Raw genomic sequence first — 24,036 nt, forward strand, 5'->3', positions numbered from 1 at the left:
AACTGAACCCAGCTCTAACACTAACTGATTGACTGTTATGCAATATGACATCCTTTACTGTCTGTAAAGGTAAGTTTGAGGAGAGCTATGGTTGGCCTGGCTTTGCTCCCTCCAAATCTAGCTTGCCTAACAACTCACCTTAAACTTGCCTTCATACAACTCATTTACTACTGTGTGTGATAATGGAGTAAAATGGCTACTGCCAATCAAGCATCTTGTAAACTAGCCGGTACCAGTGCAACTTATGCATATTAGTCCAATAGACACAATTCTTTAGGCTTGCCTGGTGATACATCAAAATGATACCATAGCATTTGTTGTTATGGAGACTTACAATGTCCAATTGCATAATTTTAGTAGACACATTGTCCAAACTAAAAAAAAGTATAAACATGATTATATCATTAGTATCCATAGCAGCAACAAATACTCCTGTATTATCACTAGACAAGTCTAAAGAATCGTGTCTGATTTATTTTGGCTGACTAATGCTTGCATTTAGGATGCTATAGCTAAGATGTTTCTATGTAAATTTGATTACTGGATTATATGCATGAGTAGCTAACATGACTTATGTCTAAAAGGCATTTTAAACACACACATATAGTGAAATGATTGCTTTTGAAAATATGTTTTCTGAGACTACTTGGCTACATGAGTATAGAATGTTGTGTAGATAGTGTGAATGTTTAGTTAATCAGGTGAATTCAGTACACACAATGACAGTATCACTACAGTACAACCAGCCAAAGACTGCATGTGACTGTGATCTTTCTCAGATGACAGTCATAATTTAATTGGCTATTGATTAATGGATAATTAAACCAATATTAATGGTATCTGTCTCCATAGCAACAGATGGATCTATCCTTTACCACACAACCCTCAAAAGCTGTATATCAGGAAATAATAATCCCACACAATCTTTAATAAACGAATAACAACTTTTCAACAAATATGTCTCAATAAACCACATGCACACAGTCTTCAAAGAAATACACAGTAGCTAGTCTCAAGATTTCCACACAATGTCAAGAGTAATGATTATCTCATTAATTAATTAATAATACACTAAGCTGACCCAGTCCACAAGATATCAACTTGACAATGAAATTCAGTTATATCATTTGTAAATTTAATACACTTACAGTCTACATAACCAGCATAATTCTTCAGTACTTGTGTCATCAAGTACATATATATATGGCACCCAACTAGACACTGAGTGACCTGTAGTTCAAATTCTGGAGTAGGAGCAAATCTTTTCCTTTCCTTAATTTGGCCCATTTTTAATTAGCTGTGTTAAATAGTCACAGTCTTTAATTCAGTAGTTATTTATTAAGTTAGGTAACTCAAATAAATGCTACAGTACAAGTTGCTGTCAGACCTTCACTGGTGGACACTGCAAAGTAGCAATAATAAAATATGCACACAGTACATACCAGTATAGCTATGTGTACTTTCTAGAGATACAGTAGCTGTGTGTCCTCTTTTTCTATCAATCAGTTCTCTGGATAACACTATACTATACAACTCAGCCCGATGTAGTACATCACTTATGATCAATCTGGAAACTTTGCACTTACAGTACAAAGATAATTCAAATCAGATAAAAAAGTAATTAGTACTAGTAATAGCATGGGTAGTAGTGAAATTTTGGATAAATACCACTCTTGTTGTATTGGAAATGGGGATAAATTTTTCGCCTCATGAAATTTACCATTTCCAATACCATTTCCAATACAACAAGAGTGGTATTTATCCAAAATTTCACTGCTACCCATGCTATTCCCAGTTAATACCATACTCACTGCATATTTGTCACTATGTACTAAACACGTGTCAACACTAATTGGCGCTACATTGTTAACATAAATTCTAGCCAATGAAATTGCATTTACAACTTTTCACTGCTACCAGTGAAATACGGGATAAATTTCACTGCTACTATTGAGACTTTTGTATGGACAGTGAAACAGGTATGGTATTAATACTAAAATACGATAGCTAGAAAGTCATATACATTATAATCAAGCTTGTTCATAACATATGCAATGCCACAACTGTAGCCCCTTTTTTTAGCCTTGATATATTTCATGTACACCAGTTTACGCTGCAAGGATGGCTCCAGGAATTTTGGTGACAGATTCCCAATTTTTCTGTACTTAAATCTAGGGATCTAGGTACATGCTCCCCTAGAAATGTTTTGAAAATTATGCATTCTGAGATTGAGTCTGGTAACACATAGGAATTATTATTATTATATTGTGTAATTGTAGTACTCATACATATGAGTATAATGCAATGTTTAATTATATTATAATGATTATGTAAGTGTATAGTGTAAATTGTTCCAGAGTTGGTGCATTAGTTACTTCACTAGGGAGGGAGTTCCATTTAGGAGTAATCCTTGGGAAGAAACTGTGCTTATAGCTTTCCACTGATGTTGAGATGTTGGTAAACCTCTTGTTATGTCCTCTAGTAACAAGTGGATTTGCAATGATACATTCTGGTATATAGAGATACGTCTACTAGACCATTAATTATTTTGTGGAATGCACATAAGGATTGAACATCTCTTCTTTTCTTGAGGGTGTCCCACTGTAAATCTGATAGCATAGCACCGACACTGCTGAATCTGCTGTAGTCTGACATGACATACCGAGCAGCTCTTCTTTGAACTGCCTCTAATCTGTTTATATTAATTGTTAGTGTGAGGAGACCATACAATGGCTGCATATTCCAGAAGTGGTCTAACATAAGTAAGGTATGCATCGATCTTGACTTTTTGTTGACAGAAATGTGTGTTTCTTCTGACAAAAGCTTGATTGATATAGGTTCCTTATGCTGGCACTCTCATCAGGTGTTATGAGTGGTAAGTATATAATTAACAGACATGGGTGCTATTTGGGAGTCTAGAGGTATGCCCCAGGAAATGAGGTCTTAAACACTCTGAGATGTGATTTTAGACTAATTACTGTGTTGGTACAAGTAAACTATATAACTTTTAAATTTGACTGTTCTATTAGGGTAGTTGACTGCTCTGTTAGAGTAATTTGACCTGAGCCTTGCAAATCAATACAAATTTGACTTGACAAGGCTTCTGAAAACCTTGGAAACCTCAGCCCCCTGGATCCATCTCTGAGTGACACTGAAGGGTATTATACCCAGAGGAAATGCCATGCAGCCATAGCTTTACAATGCCAAGTATTACTTCCTGAATCTATTTTAGCTTCATCATAGTGTTTTATGAGTATTACAAGGATAGTATCCTAGGAAGCACCAGAGTTAACTGGGTTTAAGTTGCTTGACAAATTCTATACTTCCTTGCTCCCCTACATATGTTACATCAGTGACTTGCCAATAAATTTTGTTAATGCTAAAGTTGGTCTATATGCCGATGACTCTATTCTGCATTCAGTTATAAGTACCTTGTCTGACTGCACTTCACATCAAGAAGATCTTAATCCTTTGATCCATTCAATCTGATATGAACTTTAACCCAGAGAGAAGTGTATAATGAGAATTACTTGTAAACGAAACCCTATCATTTACAACTATACTTTAAATACCATCGTATCTCCATTAAAGAAGGGTAACAGTAACAAGTGACTTATCATGGGATACTTACGTATATCAGTAACATCTCATCTAGGGACCCGCCGATTATGCTCATTATTTTACCTATTATGCTATGCTGCACTGCTCAAAATTTTGCCTATTATGCTTAAATTAATGCTCAATATTTACTATCATGCTAAAATTATGCTCAATATTTACACCTCAGTTCCATGTTTTTCTAGTAAATTTGCACTTTATGGGAAAACAGTAAGTTGCTGAAGCACAGACTCTAAATCCTTGCTTGTCAAACTGCATGTCACAGAAAAGATCGATATACTCTAATAGAACAATCAGCTGTCTGATTATTTTCTGACTGTTATATTAGGGTATATCGATCTTTTTCTGTGATATGTATTTTCATAAGCAAGACTTTACGGTAATGCACTAGTGTCCTGCCTATTATGCTAGCATTATGCTCAATGCTTTCAGGCACCTATTATGCTCATTATTATGCTAGCATAATCGGTGGGTCCCTAATCCCATCTAAGACTGAAAGCATCCTTACAAAGAAATCTGAAATTCTTTCCACCTCATATCAAGCTAAAATGTTATAACACCACGGTACAATACAGTCTGGTCACCTCATACCCGTAAAGATATTGAACAACTTGAACGAATGCATTGACACTCAGACAGTGTGCAAGGTTTATAACAAGTGACTATTCCCACTTCAGTAGTGTAACTGAAATGCTTTCCGATCTTATCATCTCCTGTTTTGAACATACATGTAGGAAGAGAAGCTTCTAGTATCATCCATTTAACTTGATCGAAATTCGTGTTGGCTTATTCACCAGTGGCCGCAGTCAAAGGTTCTATCACATCTATGCTTCAACAACCCAACACAGCAATTCCTATTTCCAAGATCAATCAGGCTATGAACTCGCTACCTCAAGAACTTATCCAAAAACCATCCGGGAACTATCCATCTTTAAACAGCAGTTGAAATCATCAATTTTCTCAGCACATTAACATCATATAGTAACAAAATTAACTCTTTTAATCATGCAATATAGCTTAGATACTGTACATAATGTAATATATGTACACTTATCCTCAAATTTATCCTCATTATCCTCTCTGTTGCATTCTGCATGCAACAGTGTGCATCTGTGGCAGTAGGTCCATCTTGCTTCGATCAGCTGACATCTCTCCAGATGGCTACTTGGGCACAGGGACTACTGAGCCCAAACATTTTGGCTCTTAGTTTTCCAGCACATGCATGCCAACTGGTGCTGGGGGTGGTGGCAAGGGCAGTCAGGAAAAAATAAGATATATATATATATATATACATAATATATAAAATAGCGGTAGCTATGGCCACACGCGAGACTAAGTCTTTAGACAGATTGTTATAAGATTGACGCAACACTGCTAGTCTCAGTTAAGAGTCCTTCTAAATGGCTTTAATAAAAGCCAAAATACTAACTTGGTGGTTGACTGCTCTTTTAGAATGCCCAATCACCACACTCGTCCCTGCAACAATTAGTCTGGATGACATTCTACAAAACTGATGGTGTACTATAGACCCTTTGCAGGTGAGCTGCTGCTATAGCAACATGCACCATCTTGGAGTATAACCAGTTTTTGCAACCCTGATAGCGGCGGTTTCTATATAGCTATAAGAGTAAAACAGTACCAGGAAGTAGAGCAGCTTCTTCTGCATTCTATGGCAAAGGTTGACCAGGTTAAACCTATGCCATAGCTATGCCATGAGGGTTGCAAAACGAGTTGTACTCCAAGATGGCGGATGTTGCTATGGCAGCAGCTCACATGCAAAGGGTCTAGCTACACACTAACGGGCAGAATCATCACAGTCCCACCAAGCAAGGTCATCAAGGCAAGACAATGCGAGATATCAGTAGCGGCTATCATTCAAGTCTCATCTAGTTAGTCACAGCATTTACTGCTAGCTAAGTCTGTGCAAAATACTTTTTAATGCAGTCTTGAACTGCATTAAAAAGTATTAAAATAAATAAATAAATAAACCACAATAATTAACCACAGAGTACAATTGTTTTGAGTAAACTTTGCATGCCATAAAACACGCACAGTGAGGAAAAACACGCACTCTGGCCCCACTAACTTGACCAACTGAAGGTTTGCGGTTCGGATATTTGATCGTGAGGACTAGCTGCACTGTGCTGTCACGATAATTATAGCTAGCTCATTGAAAGTGAGTCTTTTCGTCCGTGGAATAAACTGTGCTATAATTTTTGCATTCCCGAGAAACCTTTTTTCTTCTTTTTTTTGCGACAAGCTACACTGAATGTTATAACTATTCAGTCGGTGTGCGCCGGCTTAATGAAGTTCGGTTGCACTTGCCGGCATTAACTATTGTACGTTAAACTACATACTGTATCGTGACGGTCACAGTAGTCGAGACAGTAGTGTAATCTATCGGCTAGATGTTAACAGTAAATAAATACGCAGTCGTAACAGGTACGATCTTCCCGCGATGCCATTGGCATTAGGCGTGGCGCTATTTCTCCCCAGGGCGCTTATCGATTAGAGATTATAAGCGCCTGCTCGAAATAAGGTCTGGTACACTTACAATAGGCCAGTTGTGACTGCACCTCAACTAGAATTTAGGCTGTTGATATTTAGCCGGTCATTGCAATTTAAAAAAAAAAACTTAGAAAAAATCGTGACACAAAAAGGTTTAAGAAACGAAGAAAAAATGTGTGACCTGACCTAGCCGGACTCGAACCCACACATCCAGGTTTTGAGTACCAACGCTCTACGATGCTTGCTGGCTACTCCTTTTGTTTTTGTGCTATTTAATGTTACCGTCAAATATAAAATACTATCATAGTCTAACCATACCAGTGAAGAAGAAACCAAAGCAGAACCCGACCCTAACCCTAACGCTAACCTGACGTTTGCTTGTTAAACGTAATGATGACTTTCACTGCCTGTATGAAGGTAAGTTTTTGGGTGAGTTCGAGGCGAGCTAGGGTTGGCCCGGCTTTGCCGGGACGCTTGCTTCACATGCTCCAACCCTAGCTCGCCTCTAACTCACCCAAAAACTTACCTTCATACAACTAGTGTGTTTGATACTAGAGTTATAGGTGACACTTCCCAACAAACGACCGGCTAAATAAATATTTGCACGGTGACCGGCTAAATATCCACTTCGTAGAAGGCTAGAATTTATAGGTGTTGATAATGCACCCTTAAAATTTAAATAAAAAAGAACCAGCATGCAATGGCGAATTCTTACGTGTGCTTGTTAACGCCTTTTCGAGCGGCGTAATCGACACATCACATTCCTCGGGTGCTGTCACAACTGGCCTATTGGAAGTGTACCAGACCCTATTTCGAGCAGGCGCTTACAATCTTTAATCGATAAGCGCCGTGGGGAGAAATAGTGGTCTGGCTGCGCGAGACTACTGAAAAGGATGAACACGGCAAATATAGCAAAACTAAACTAATAGCCTGCCCTAAGGGCTATAGCTAGCTCACGAGCCCCAAAACTCCAAAATTGTGTGCGAGAGAGTTCCTTTAAGTAGCTAGCTATTCAAAATAATAATTAGCTATACTAATTAAAATTAATTTTATTTTGCGAATGCTATATCCCACTAGGGACCTGCCAGTGAGAAGGCTTCAAGCCTGTTGTTGTTGTTGTTGTTTTTGTCTTAATCTGCTTTGCCGCCGGCCAGTTACTGAGGCGTTGGGAGTTAGAAACATGCTAAAACGTGAAGAATGCAGGAAAAAATCCCAGCTATAGATACGCATGCGCCAAGGAGCCACAGCTCCCACACCATACACTTACACTTGATGCATGCTTTACATTACTACCCATACCAATTAACACATAGGGTTTGTGCCACCACTGTTGGTTGGCTATTTTTGTGATTTTTGTGACAACTTAGAAAGATTTACAACCGTTAACGCAACACACACCATTACTACTTCTATACTGCAAAGATCATAAGAGCAGAGTGGGGGCTAGCCAAATATAAAATAAACTTAAGAAAAAAATTCGGAGCATCCAGCCCCAGGACACCCTTGGAAAAAACCTGGTGGCTTTTTTTTTTAAAACCACTCAGGAAAAACCAAAAAACTGCTCACTCTGCTGTGTATGCATAAAATTCAATTGTCACACAACTGCCACCAATTACAGATGCCATCTATCTGAGATCACAGCTAAGAAAAATTCAATGGGTGGAGGGGAAGGGATCCAACCTGTTCACACAGGTGGCCTAGAGTGAATTAATACATACCACACAGCATTATATATACCATGCATCACGTGACACTACTACCATATTCACGTGGGAGCTTATTTTCTTGCTAATTCACTGAGTTCAAATGCTAGAAAATACATCTTCCGGTATATCTAAGATATTTAATCTCCTTTTACCATGATTTTTATGCAGTTGCTGGCACCCTGGGGGAAAAAACTTTAGTGTGCCAGAAGAAGCACAAGTGTAAACATTCAGCCTGGTTCGCTGATCCCCAAGCACTGCATGGTCTTAACACACAGAGGGGAGAAGTAAAAAGATTGAGTTAAAGAAGAATACTTGCTGATCTTAGCTGACTCTGCAGAATTTTCCAGCTGCCTGGCACCACCTGTGGAAGTTGACAAATTAGCTGGGGCAAGGGTGTCGAACAGGTAAAGTCTCAGAGCAAGGGCAAGCCCCACCACCAAGGAATCAATGACATGCCATCCGGCCTGTTACTATCATCACGACACACACCAACAGGAATAGGGCCACCCAATTTTTGATTCGGAAGGTTGTTATTGATGTTCATCATGGTATAGTGTAGCATTGGTACAGGATTGGGCAGAGTTTGTTTCTTTGCCCTTTGTTTGAGCAAGGTAAAGACTTTCTAAAAATTAATTCCATTGTTTGTTTTGTGTTTATTTGCTTGTTTTGCAAAAATTCAGCAGTCAAATTCTCCAAATAGTTAGCTGTCATAACAATTCATCATAATAAGCTTCATCATAATAAGCTTCATCTTCATTGTGTTTTTTGTAGCTGTGCCTCCCTCGAGTTCATAATTGAATGCATGAATGGACAGAAACAGAAATAATCTTTAAGTGATTCTAGATTTCAGTATTTGAAATATTTATGGATTTCTAATTGTATTTCTCAGATAGTGTACATGAGTCCAAGCTTATGAGCTACCCAGTTACTCTAGGAATCTCTAGACTTGTTGTAGCTAGCTATATTATTATATTTCTTGATGATGGGATTTATTCACAAGTTCCTAAATAGCAGGAACACATGAGAAATTACGTACATTACATACATCATTGCTTTTGTTAGCAATATTTAGCTATGTGCATGTGTGTCAGAGTAAATTCATTGAAAAATTGTAGCCAACATTGTGCATTTAAAGGGATGTGACTCAATATTAAGGGGGCAAACATTTCTAAAACATGCTGTCATATGCTGCTGTGAAATGTTAGTGACATGTAAGTAGCACTATACAAAATGATTTGAGTCCATATAATATATATATCCTAATCAGGTAGATGGTTGGAGCATGTGACTACAAGTGACACAATTGTCATGAGATTACACAGTATAATTGTGACCCTATTTTGGAAAACCATACATTTGGGCAGAGTTGGGAGTAACGCGTTACAAATTACGTAATAATATTACTTTTACAGTAACAAGTAATATAACGCGTTACATGACAAAGTAGCGAGTAATATGTAGCGAATATTACATCCGGAAATTGTAACGAATGTAATGCGTTACTTCCTTTTAAGGCGCATTGTATCCAGGAACGTGATTGATTGCATTTTGGGTCCAGACAAGACTGGAGATAACGTTATAGACATGGAGAAAGAATGATAGTGTATGGGGAGTGCCCTTGAGGCCAAGATACAACAATAAAGTATGTATTTGTGGCTGAACTACTCCAGAGAAACACATGTCTCGCTCATGTCACTTGTAGTTGTAGGCTGGTAGCTAGCTTGTATTTAGAAGGTTGGACTTACTTTATAGCTAGTTTGTAACGAACAAATGTAATATGTAATATTATTACTAGTTACAGCCCTCACAGTAGCGAGTAATATGTAACTCGTTACTTTTTTCAGTAGGTAATATGTAACTGTAGTGCGCTACATCGCGTAAAAGTAACGAGTAATATGTAACTAGTTACATTTTTAGTGTAACGACCCCAACTCTGTATTTTTTATAGCTACAATGAAGCACTGAAGGGTTATCTACCTAGTGTGAAAATTTTGTGATGATACTATGAAGTATTCCAAAGATATGGTTAATTTACTATCTAATACATAACAAACTAACTTTTCATTATCGGTTTATAGTACTGCATAGTGATTAGGTGTGACAAATTGATAACAAATCACTTTGTTGACAAAGATCTCCATTTTACAATCTAAAATGGATAAAGAGATCCTTGAGAGTTTAATCATGTCTTCTTTGTGGTTTTCCTGAATTAAATCACTTGTATTGTTGTCTAAAGATAAGAAAATGTTTGGTTTTGGTAATGAACAAATCACCCAATTTGTAAGTTAATTGCTATCCCACATTGTGAAACGACTACATGGTCTGATATAATTGAGTGTATCTCCTAGAATAAAGAAGCTATGGGTGTGAAATTTCACAGCAAGAAGGCTTAATAGATGCTTTATCAGAATATGCAAAAAAATTCACTGAAATTTTCAATTAAGCATTCCCACAAATTTTTCATGTGCCCAAATGTATGGTTTTCCAAAATATCTCACTTGATTAACTATCGATGTACAATACAAGCCCAAATCCAGAAAAGTGCATATAGTTTTGGCTATGTACTGTAATGATTAATAGGATGTGAGGTAATGTATAGTTGAATGGCTGTGATGCAGACAGAGTGCATGTCCCTCTAGACAGATACTGACAGCATCAACAGGCAATCCTGAAGAGTGTATCACAATGTCTATTAAATAGTTACAATTGCAGTATAATATTTTTGGTTATCTAGAGTATCAATTTCAACAAGAAATAATTTGCATTCAGTACTATCTAGCACTGTGCAAAAAGTGGGATATAAGATGGTATTTCCAGTGGCTTATTGAATACAAATAAGTGTTAATATAAATCCTGTATTATACTCATCTTATAATCCATACTATACTATTGCATTATGGTTTCAGTTTATTTACCACATAACCTTAAATAGCTTATATCTAATATAATGTCCACACTATACCATCGCATATATGGTTTCAGTATATTTAACACAGGTTGTATACAATCACTGGACTGGACTAGTGGACTGGACTGGTGGACTGGACTACTGGACTTAGGTATTTTCCCTTTTAAAATCAAATATTTGGGAAACTGGTTGTAAGTATGCTAGTCTCATGTAGTTAGACCACTCCCCCACATTTAAAGAAACCCACACACAAACTAAAGAAAGGTGTGATCATGCCAGACTTGTCAACTTCAGCTATGTATAGAGGTTCTAATAGTTCTTGCACGTCAACAAATCTAAAACAGAAGTCACATGCGGTAATTATAGTTTAGAATTCAAATTGAATCAACTTGATTGGTTGAAATCTTGAGCACATGATTTCACTTGTTGTTGCTGTCGTGCAAAAACTATAGAACCTTTGTATCAGCTATCGAATAGCAAGACAGTTAACTGTCACCACTTAATTTAGCCGACTCCATGACTATAACTTGTAGGATACATGGTTACTACAACACTACATACACATGTGCTGTATGGTTTGTACTTCATGATAAGATAAATGGTAGTCGTACAATAGAGATTATGTCAAGAAAGAGAATTGCACATGATCCTAAGATAAGAGATAGTGCCAAGTAGACAGGTCCACCTGCATATTTTACATTCAATGTAGCAATAGCTACAATCAATTAACCAAATATGTGCTGAAATGAAAAGAAAACTGAGTCCACCAGTCCAGTCCACTAGTCCAGTCCAGTGATTGTATACAACCATTTAACACATTAACTGAAGTCTTGCAAGAGATTGTTAGTATAATAGTTATACCAAGCATTTTTGTATTCAATAAGCCACTGGAAATACCATCTTATATCCCTCTTTTTTCACAGTGTAGTACTGCTGAATAGCACAATACGTGGTTGGCAAAGTATTCTTTTCTCCATGTAGTGGATCATGTCATGCATGGATGATGTACGTATGTCTAAACAAGTATATATGTAGTTATAAAACTTCACATGATCACACATTAACAACCACATGGATACAATAAACATGACATGTTTATCTGAAGTAACTATAGTGACAGACTGGCTGTCTAAATTGACATACTACTAGCAGGCTTCAGTTGTTATTGCTTGATAGCACTATAACCCTTATTTTATTATGGTATGTTGTGATCATATGAGTACACATGAAAGACTACCTGAAGCTTCTTGCTAGTGTGGCACCTGCTCACCCATTTATTATAATACCTGTACTTGCTGATTATAGACTATAGCATTTCACCATAAGTTGATTCTTCAAAGATAGCTATGCAACAGGGTTAAACAGAGTTACTTGTTGACCCAGGTGGTAATCTGATGGGACCCTGATATGATTAAAATAAAACTGTAGATTAAGCCTGTGGTATGTACTATGTATTTGCAAGACCAAATATAGACTCCTTGATCTTTTTATTCTGATTTTCATTTCATTACAGGAAATTTGTACCTCAATAATTTTTACCAAGGTTTACTAGAAGGAAATTCTCAAACTTGGTTTCAACTAATAAGCTTTGGTGACAAGAAACCAAGAAATTTCATCGTTTTGTGATTTTTGATAATCGCACATGGCTTTAACATTCTTTATCAAATCTACGGTATATAACAATTGGATTGTAGATGTTCTGCTATTCTCCTATAATCTCTAAGTCTGAATAGAATCAAAGCATGTTCAAGTCATGACAGTTTTTATGTGTTGCTCAAAGATAAAATGGTATATAGAGCAGCATAGCAAAATATTGTGCACTTTGTGCAGAAAGTATGAGCTTTATCCGAAATTACGTCACAGACATAAAAATGGCCGCTGTAGTGTGGGGACATTCGTAAAATTTGTATGGGTGACTATGGGAAGGAAATTTTTGAATGGAAATATCTCAGCCAAGAAGGAAGATATTCAACTCTAACTAGCAGGTATGGCTATAAGACGTTACAGTAAGTGCGTAAAAGCGATTTTCGGCTGATTTTCAAAACAACGCTAGATTCCTATTCTCTAAGCTAATTTATAACCATACCTGCTGGTTAGAGCTCGATATCTTCCGTCTTAGCTGAGATATTGCCGTTCAAAATTTTTCTTCCCATAGTTGCCCATACAAATTTTACGAACGTCCCCACACTACAGTGGCCATTTTATGTTTGTGACGTAATTTCGGATAAGGCTCATTAAACTTTGCACATAGTACCTACCTACCATGAAATGTATTTTGAGATATGGAGCCATCACAGATTTCACCTCTGGTATCCTCTACAGTTCATTTTATGCTCAAAAATAATGACCTTTGTCTATATTTCACTCATACAACACTCGATTTGTTCAAACTGGGTGCCAAATTGAAGATCATTATCCAAGAAACAAGTTGATACTTGTTGCAAGTTCATAGCTTATTCCATTCCAAAGTAATGGTATTTTTTACCAGCAGCAAATTTATATAAATTCAATTGCCCACACAATTAACCCTTCACCTACATTCTTTGTTTTCCATTCAGTTTTTATTTTATTTTTTAGGTAACCATGAGCACTGCAGGTAACATAAACAGCCAAAAAGTGGAGATATCCAGGGTGGAGCATAGGGGTTATGTATAGTCCTCTCGTGAGGTAAATTAACAAAGGTCGTATTAGTTGTTTTGACATCAGATTAAACAAATTTGGGGTTGTTAATGGCTATAATTTGCTTCTATATTATATTTGATGCATACTTAAAAGCTATACATGCTACTATCAGTCACATTTGCTGAAAAAGCTTTTCCATGTTTAAAGCCTTATATGTATCTAACATACTGTATTGACAGTTAATTTTGTAAACTGACTATAGGGGGAGATTATGAATTCTGAAATGCCTATATCTTGTATCCCCTTAAAATATTTGCCTTTAGAGACACACCCAAGGCCTGAGGGCATACCCAACTAGACAAATTGTGTATCACAATTCTGTAGGTTCTATATAGCAAAATGAGTTCCATGCAAATAAGCTTTACAGCAATAAAAATTTAGTATACAGGCTTTAGAAACAGTACTATCAGTCAGGCCTTCATCTAGGAAAGGACTTAAGGGGAGTCACAATGAGGTTTTATGAGAGTAAAGGGAGGGAGGGGGACAATGGTATAAAGATCTTTGCGTTTATAGTTTACACACATGGCGGGTACATGCCTTACACTCAGGATATTTTAGACTCTCTCAGGTGCATTCTCAGGTATCTGAAGTACCTGAGAATGACCTACCCGGGAAGTAATCTCATGCTTGTATTCTCAGGTATAGTTCTCGGCTATTTTACCTGTTCTCAAAGGGGGTGAGCAAACCCCACCCCCTTAAATGAAGTCCTGCTAGTATTACGGAACCCCCATTGTAGTTAAAATTGTTCGTAGAACAATCATACGTATGAGCTTAGTTCAACTACCTCAAGAGAGGAGGGTACATACCCTCCATGCCCCACCCCTGGATATCTCTCCACTTTTTTGGTTGTATATGTTACCTGCAGTGCTCATGGTTACTTAAAAATATAAAAATTAAATAGCAAACCCGGAAAAGAATGCAGATGGATGTGTGGGAGGCTAAATTTATATGAATTTGCTGCTGGAAAAATGCCATAACCTTGTAATAGAATAACCGCATAGGCGGCGGAAAGGAGGAGGGCTAGGGGGCCAAACCCCCCTCAGAATGATATCACACCGAAATTATATTTCTTGGAGTGGGGCTGAAAACCGCGATTAAGATCGAGATACTCTAATAGAGCAGTCACTCTAATAAAGCAGTAACAGTATTAGAGCAGTGTGTAGCGAGCTATGTAAGGTTTTATGTAGTTTATTAGCTACAAATGCGTAGCTAGTGAGGTGGGCAGCTATTGTCAGCTGGCTGTGACCCTTTTTTCTTTTTTTTTTGGTCTCACTTTACCAAACCAGAGACAATGTAGATCATTTCCATAAGACTGGGTCAGCCCAGCCCCCCCTCATATCAACTACTTCCTTCGTCCCTGGAATACCTATGAACTTGCAACAAGTAACAACTTTTTTTCTTGGATAAAGATTGGCACCTAGTTTGAACAATTTGAGTGTTGTATGGGTGATATATAGACAAAGGTCACTTTTTTAGCATAAAATGAACTGTAGAGGATACCAAAGGTGAAATCTGCAATAGCTCCATATCTCAAAATACGCTTCATGATAGGTAGGTACAGGGTACTATGTGTAAAGTTTCATACTTTCTGCACAAAGTGCACAATCTGCTCAATTTTGCTAGCTATGCTGGTCTACTAAAAGTCAGGATAGAAATAATAAAACATAATAATAAACTTTGAAGGTGTTTGTCCTAAAAATGCAAACTGATTTGGTATGTAAGATGGCATCCTGAGGGGGTTAGCACTACTAGTTTTACATCTTCATCCAGCCACTGCCAAGTTATAAGGCTACAGATGTGTGAAAGGATCATTTTCTTGGTCCTCATATAAAACAGTTTGTTGTTCACCTGTAGGCATGAGGCTGTTATGCTCCAATAACTGAGTATTATGCTTTTGAGCAGTGCTCAAAAAATCATCTATTACGCTTTTGAGAATTTCCCATTATTCTCAAAATTATGCCACCATAATTGGCTAATAATGCCAGTTTAGTGCTGTATCAGACCATTTTCGTTGATGTTTAAGTTTCAAATAGTTTTGAATTCTTTAGCTGGTTGCTGTATTAGAGTATTTCATTTCAATGTGACTGCTTTATAATATTCAGTGACTGTTCTATTAGAATTTATGACTGTTCTATTAGAGTATCTCGATCTTTTAAACTGAATTGTGCAATTTGCAGATTTTCTAACTGTTAAAGCTTTATAATCACCTCAAAATGCTAGCATAATTCCTGATTCCCATACATACCTATTATGCCCAAAATTATGCTGGCATAATCACACCACATCCCCATTCACCTGTACTAGATTTCCTTGGCCGTATGATAATGTGTCTTGATTTAAATTATTGGTCTTTTTTCCTTTGTACAGAAGCTCTCAGATATCTTATTGTGTTTCACAATGAAGACAGTTGCAGTACCAGTCATTGTGTTGACCATCTTATTGCCTACTATTACAGCTGGCACAGTAGTAAACATGGTGGATGGATTATTCAGTAAGACTACAGTGAGTGATGGGCTACAATTAAAAGCTACTACTACCTTCCAACCTATCCATGCCCTGACTACCAGCATCCATATTAAGAATCCTTCCTCTGTGTTTGTTCATTATGGAATAACATTCCATAGCTCAAACAAAGACTTTTACAGTAAACTACAAATCAATTCGTTTAACGCTGGTTCATTGGTTCATACTGGAAATCAACTGTATAAAACAGCTACTGGATTTTGGATGGAGAATCTTAACCCTGGACAGTATACAATAGAGGTACATTACAAGTCACCAGTTAATATTGTGATGGGAGTAGCAGACTGGCAGGCTGCAGTTCTGCATATGTTTTGGGCTGAAGATTCTCGTGCTGTCTCTAGTGGTATCAAGTGTTACCCAGAGCCAACTAGTATCAATGCCTACAACTACTGGGGTATTCTTAGTGACCTTGAAACTGTTTTGCATTTACAAAGTACCAGAGTTGTATTAGCTGCCTATCAATTTTCTTCAGAAATGGCAACTCCTAGTCATGTGGTCACTGCTCTAGGTGTTAATGGATTTCACCAACACTCATCATCATTTCTGAATGGTGACATTGCATTTCTAAATCTCCATGGTGTCTGGGCTGAGCGTCGTTCTCAGAACTATATGCAATTTAATGTTCTCTATCGTACACCGACTACACTTTCCTTCACTGACTGTAAAGAAGATTACAAGAACAATAAGAACTTGTATGCCATGATATTTCCTCCATCTTGTAATGTTGTCACAGTTAATCCCAAAGGAAATTTTGCTATTGGTAATTCAAATGTGTGGGCTCCAACTGATGTTTCTCATTCCCTATCCTTAAGCAAACAATCTCATGTCTTCATCATGTATCAGTTTGCTGGACCATTTGGTGGAAAGACAATTGTCATGCGTCTCAGTATTAATTCAGTTCCCCAGAAGCACACTCAATCTCTCATGGGGGAGATGACATATGGTGGAATGTTTGGAATGTGGCAAGGAGTTCTCAATAGTGGGACTCATAAAATAACACTAGATTATCGTGGTAATGCTAAAGCAGGCCTGCAAGGTGTTCAACTGTGGCAGACAAGAGCCATTACAGCAGTTTACTGTTAAAGAATAAAGTGTGCTAAACTTTATAGTAGTATTATTGGACTGGTTGACTGCATGCATACACATTATAATTACCCTATAGGCTTTAATTAAAGTGTACGGGTAATATTTTTCCACTTCTGGTTGCATAATACATAGCTGATTGTATTTTGCTATTTCTTTAACTCAGATATATAAGCATTAGCATACAAATTGGTGAGTTAACAGGTACTGTATATAATGGATACAGTAAGTACTGCATTTATGCTTGCACTAATGGATGATTCAAAGTTATGGACTATCAACAGAACAGGTTCGGATCAACAATGTATAATTATTATTATTATCCTTACTGTATAAAACTTCTGAACAGAAGATACACAGAAAAAGGGGGGAAAAGATTCAAAAATTATAGCTACAATAAGCAGTACAAAACACAAACTAAACTACAATTACAAATGTGTAAATAATGTGTATCATTGATGTGCCACTATATTACTCAACAGATACAGTATCAGCATATAGTGGCTAACACATGTCAAAATTAATACCATATAAAATAGTACAAAACGTATTAACAAATATAATACACAATCTTGTACTTTCAATATCTAATCCTGTAACAGCAACTTTGTGACTGTTACCGATTATTTTAAACTTTGTTACTACTGGGGCATTTGCGTTATATGCAACTCTAACTGTTACACACATTTAAACTACTGCCACTGACACAAGAGAACATATTATTCAACTAGATGAACATTGATACCGCAAGTATTTCACAGCAGGCAGGATGGTGAGCTATCTTAGCCATCACTATCCAAGCGTGTAATAGGATGTGTTTGTGTATGTGATAGAGTAACTATTCAAATGAGCATTTCGCTAGCTCTTCTCGACACTGCAGATGATATTTCAGGATGGACTACTGCTAATATTAAGGTACTACATATAACATCTACGTTAATGCCCTCACTCATTTCACTTATATTATATGCATGCATGCATTAATGATGCACACCAGCCTTCAGTTCATGTTATAGTTATTGCTGAAGATGTAATAGTAAACCATAGTAAACACTTGGATATAAGAATTGATGGATACAAAAATTTTTTGCATGTGGTTCTTCCAAACAAGTATATGTACACAAATTCACCAGGCACCCTTACTTAAATTTGGTATGTATGGTGCCTAAGGTGGAGGGTGTTTATGGCACAAAAATTTGGAGAAGGGAGCATGAAGTTGTAAATTCATAAAAATTGAATTTCTTCCTGTAAATTTACATCTAATCCAAAACAGCCAAGCTGTAAAAAAAAACAGTGCGGCCCTCAAAAAGACTATGGTGAAAAAAGATGTGAAATCCAAGGTGGCGGCCAAGAAATTGCTGTGATGGTAGGTTAATGGTAAAAATTTTAATAACAACAATTCAAGTGAATTTTGTGCCAAGACCAAGTGGCACCAAATTCATCTGAATTGTCGTTATTAAAATTTTTACCATTAACCTACCATCACAGCCATTTCTTGGCTGCCACCTTGGATTTCAAATCTTTTTTCACCATAGCCTTTTTGAGGGCCGAACTGTTTTTTTTTACAGCTTGGCTGTTTTGGATTAGATTTCACTTCTTTTTGTATTTGTATACCCCAAATTTGGGACTTTTTTAACCTATCTTTTTTTCTTTACCACAGGAAGAAGGAAAGATGAAGCAGATGTACTTTAAATATTTATTTTATCAGCAGATGTACAAATTATATATATAATACATATATTTATTACAGGACTCTCCATGGTGGTTTCTTTGTAACTGAACTCTCTACAAGGTAACTTCTTCTATCTGATCTTTCTACAGGGTGATTTGTTTGTAGCTGAATTCTGTAGTACAGAATTCAGCTACAAACAAATCACCCTGTAGAGAGATCAGTTAGAAGATGTTACCTAGTAGATAGTTCAGCTACAAACAAATCACCCTGTAGAAAGATCAGCTAGAAGATGTTATCTTGTAGATAGTTCAGTTGCAAACAAATCACCCTGTAGAGAGATCAGTTAGAAGAAGTTACCTTGTAGAGAGTTCAGCTACAAAGAAACCATTCTGTAAAGAGCTCAGCTGCAAACAAATCACCTGTACGCTGATCTTTCTACAGGGTGATTTGTTTGTAGCTGAACTATCTACAAGGTAACATCTTCTAACTGATCTCTCTACAGGGTGATTTGTTTTTAGCTGAACTATCTACAAGATAACTTCTTCTAGCTGATCTCTCTACATGGTGGTTTGTTGGTAGCTGAACTCTCTACAAGGTGACTTCTTCTAGCTGATATTTCTACAGGGTGATTTGTTTGTAGCTAAACTATTTACAAGGTAACATCTTCTATAGCTGATCTCTCTACAGGGTGATTTGTTTGTAGCTGAATTTTGTACAGGTGATTTGTTTGCAGCTGAGCTCTTTACAGAATGGTTTCTTTGTAGTTGAACTCTCTACAAGGTAACTTCTTATAGCTGATCTTTCTACAGGGTGATTTGTTTGTAGCTGAACTCTCTAAAAGGAAACTTCTTCTATATAGCTGATCTCTCTACAGGGAGATTTGCTTGTAGCTGAACTCTCTACAGGTGGTTTGTTTGCAGCTGAACTCTCTACATTATTGTTTCTTTGTAGCTGAACTCTCTACAAGGTAACTTCTTCTAGCTGATCTCTCTACAGGGCGATTTGTTTGCAGCTGAACTCTTTACATGGTGGTTTTCTTTGTAGCTGAACTCTACAAGGTGATTTCTTCTAGCTGAACTATCTCTTTCGTTAGTTACATGAACTCCCTACAAGGTAACTTCTTCTAGCTGATCTCTCTACAGGATGAATTGTTTGTAGCTGATCTCTCTACAGCAGGGCCGCCCACAGGGGGGGGGCAACTGGGGCATTTTGCCCCGGGCCCCAGCCTGAAAGGGGCCCCAGGAGGCCCCATGAAGGGCCCCCTGAATACCTGTTTAAAAGATCGATATACTCTAATAGAGCAGTCAGATCTAAATACTCTAATAGAGCAGTCACAGTATTCTTCAGAGGAGCAGTGTAGCAAGCTCATAGATAAGGAGATATGGTTGGTGATGGGTAGTTATTGTCATTGCCAGCAGGTTGTGACCTTTTTTTTTTTTTTTTTTTTTTGGTCTTCACCTTACAACTTGGGTCAAGGGCCCCACTTTAACTCTGTGCCCTGGGCCCCTTAATTTCTCTGGGCGGCCCTGCTCTACAGGGTGACTTGTTTGTAGCTGATCTCTATACAGGTTACTTGTTTCTAGCTGATCTCTTGAATTCTCTTCAAGGTGACTGCTCTATTAGGATGACTGCTCTATTAGAGTATCTCGATCTCGCACTTGCTACACCAAGTTGGATTTCGTGTTATAACTCCGTGGCTTTATGTCTGATTCTTCTACAACATTGAAGAGCCTTTCTAAGATGATTACTCCATCTATACAGCGATTTTCAAAGCACTACCCCAAGCGATTTATCTGGTAGGCGTGGCAAGCAGTCGTTTTTTATTAGCTAATCTTGATTACGTAATTGTTACACACTGTTGGTTTTTTCGTTGTATCTTCCTGGTTTTTAGCTCGATTTCTTTCAAACCACAAAAGGTTTGAGGTTCAATAGTTAACCTATTTACCCACCGATTTTCAGCTTCTTCCCATACGCGGTTTACCCTGTAGGCGTGACAACATATTGGTGTTATTTTCGTGAATAATCGCTCATAACTCTTTGCCTGTTTATCGTATTCCAGCTAACGTTGGTACCGAGATGCGCCTTTATATCCCCCTTCTGTGTGCCAAATTTCAAGGCAATCGGATATGGCGTTCGCGTTGTATAGCAGTTTTTGTACGTGTGCGACAAGAGGAAGAAAAATAAGAAGAAAAAAAAACGAAGAAACTAAGCCAATTTTTGAAGTCGCATATCTCGGGAACGCTTGAAGCGATCGCGCTCAAATTTGGAATGTGGAGTGCTGAAGTCGGAGGGCGTGTCCACAGCAAACATCGCCTTGTTTCATCAAGGCAGCACAGAGCTACGAAGGTGCGAAAATTGCGTTTTTGTTGATCCTGTCAATATACTCACGGGTGTGGCGCGTCGGCTTCTTGGGCCGCACGACACAGTATCGTCTGTCTTGATAACATGTAGCCAGGGCCGCCCACAGGGGGGGGGACTGGGGCATTTTGCCCCGGGCCCCAGCCTGAAAGGGGCCCCTGGAGGCCCCATGAAGGGCCCCTTGAATACCTGTTTAAAAGATCGATATACTCTAATAGAGCAGTCAGATCTAAATACTCTAATAGAGCAGTCACAGCATTCTTCAGAGGAGCAGTGTAGCAAGCTTATAGATTAGGAGATATGGTTGGTGATGGGTAGTTATTGTCATTGTCAGCAGGTTGTGACCTTTTTTTTTTTTTTTTTTTTTTTTTTTCTTTTTTTTTTTTTGGTCTTCACCTTACAACTTGGGTGAAGGATCCCACTTTAACTCTTTGCCCTGGGCCCCTTAATTTCTCTGGGCGGCCCTGCATGTAGCACTCCAACTTTCTCGGCTACTGTGTGTCTTGCTTTGATTTTGTGTAGCTTGACAGGTTGTACTTCATCATTTGACTAAAACCATGCCTTATTCATGGATGAATCATTTTCATTCTTGTGATGTGGCCATCATGCTAGTTATTATGCCACAAAGGAATTTCCTGAATTCTGGACAACTCCAGTGTAGGCTACAAATGATAATGGAGACTGACATGTATGTGTGTCTTGTCATTTAGAGTGACACTGATTACTGAAGCTATTGACTCTGTTTATCTTTTGCAGCTTTCCAAATATTTGTATAAACTAAAGTTTCTAACTCATGAGGATCCTCCATTTATGACTAGGAGCTGGCAAGGATTGATATTCCCCATGCAGCATAACTTGGCAGAATTTTAACCTTCATTCTACCCCCAGCATGTTATATGGACAAGAGAATGGAACTGATTGAATGTTATTGAAATGTTAGAGAAATACAGCAAAAAAAAATTTAATCACCAGAAGTAGGGTCTCATTTTTAGACATCTATACCAAAACACTCAATTGTAAAGTAAAAGACGTGACTTACAAAGTCAGTTTGTACAGCCATTTCTTGGGTAGCTATACTGGTACCACCTTTGATTACATTAGTGGCACTGGATAGTAACCAATTCTTAATCATCACCCTGGCTTCTGAGGCTACGTAACATGCTGCCAAGTGTCAGTCTTATTACAAATATGTGTTTTCCATAATAAGAAACTTACATGGACTTGAGTAATAGCTTATAATGAACAAACATTTCCTGCAAAATCCATATTTCAGTAAATTACATGCCTACTTAAAATCTTTTGTTTTATTTCACCAAAACATGATCACTCCGTTATTATTTTCTTTACACTTTTTTTTATAGTTTTCTGAAGGTGTGATGAAGCTTCACTGGATTTCCAGATGAACAAGTTAAACCTGTATACTATGACTCATCCATTCAAGGGCTACAAGTTTCAAACAAGAGTTGTACTACATGTAATTAGCATACATCTTACAATGAAAGTCAAATGGTTACATCGAGTTTAGCAGGCATACTGTTAATACATACATGTGCATTTATTTAAGATTTCATGTACTAGACTTAGTCTAGAAAGGAAGATAACACTATAGTTTGGAAAACAGAAGAAATAACTTACCATATGTTATACAATGTGGCCCTGTTGACTTAATATAAGTAAATTATTATTATGCAAAATAAATACACATGTATGTATTAACAGTTTAAGATATTGCTTCAAGAAAGCTGACAAATGTGATTTTAGCTCTCTTGAAGCAATATCTTATTGAGAAGTTACTAAGTCAACAGGGCCACAGAAACATACATTACATACCTTCATCACTGTTATGAATCAGACTACATGAAAATTTCACATGCCCAGGGGAGTTATTCCTCTCAAAAGCTACTATAAATACCTTACTAGCTATCAGCATCATGAATATAAAATCAGTGGAAGTGCATGTGTGCAGGTGGAAGTGGGAAACAATGAATCTACCTAAAGCTGTAGTCTGCACTGTCCAAACACATGCGATGAAACAAATGTCATTTTAAACTTTCCCGATGGCTAGGTTTAAGCCATATACAAGCAGCTAAATTTCCACAATACATCTACTACATAGCAGGTTATTTTAGGGAAGATGCTTCTTTCTAACTAGTAGTTATTCAATACATGCAGTATTCAGGCTGTGGGTGTACACCAGTGCAACTTTTATTTTTATTTTGTGAGATCAAACTTAAAATAACCTGCAATATAATAATTATACATACTGAGTAATGTGTTAGCAACCCTTCAAATGAATGTTTATCATTGACATGACAGCTAGACATTATAACAAACTGCATGAGTCTGACAAAACCAGTCCTAAAGCTAGCTTGAAAATACACATGTTGGTTTAATTAATATTGTGTATCTCCTGCTATAACAATTTTGTAAACTTCAGGAAAATCTCCAGGAAATTTTATATAGCTAAGTGGTAAAAATGTTACTTATTTATCATATTCAGAGAGAAAGTTATTAAACTTCAAACTTTAAAATAGTAGTCAAAATTTGACAGGCGGTTTTGTCAGACTGGTTCTGAACACCTATTTACTGAACATTCAATTCTCTAAATGCATATTGACTACTCAATTAGAATGCTTTGTCAGCAAGTGTGTATGTTTTATTAGATGCTTGTCTAGACCCATTCCACCCAACTTTAATTACGTACTGGTATATTATTGCAATTTGACCATGTACTGTAGTTGTGTAATTACATGTAGCTACATATGTGTATTTTTTGTATTAATGTCTATTAAATAAAAAGCTAAATAAATAATTAGAGTAATTCAACAAAGCTCTGTTATATAAATGTATGGATGTTCATTTTACTGCACTTACTTTCAATTACTGTATGCAAACACCTTTCAGAGCTAATATCCTGTAGACACATTCTAATAGCTAATGCTACTTTACCATACTAAATAAGTATCTGCAAGAGTAAA

The 24,036-nt window shown here is 37.2% G+C and overlaps 1 protein-coding gene across 1 annotated transcript; it reads left to right on the forward strand.

The window, feature by feature from the left end:
• The first annotated feature begins 5,652 nt into the window (after positions 1 to 5,652).
• Positions 5,653 to 17,217, forward strand: LOC136253754 (uncharacterized). The gene is made up of 2 exons (XM_066046417.1): positions 5,653 to 5,794; positions 15,790 to 17,217. Exon 2 carries the CDS (start codon positions 15,820 to 15,822, stop codon positions 17,026 to 17,028), a length of 1,209 nt encoding a protein of 402 aa, XP_065902489.1. The 5' UTR covers positions 5,653 to 5,794; positions 15,790 to 15,819; the 3' UTR covers positions 17,029 to 17,217.
• Positions 17,218 to 24,036: the final 6,819 nt, after the last annotated feature.

Source organism: Dysidea avara, chromosome 1, assembly GCF_963678975.1.
Source record: "Dysidea avara chromosome 1, odDysAvar1.4, whole genome shotgun sequence".
Lineage (NCBI taxonomy): Eukaryota > Metazoa > Porifera > Demospongiae > Dictyoceratida > Dysideidae > Dysidea > Dysidea avara.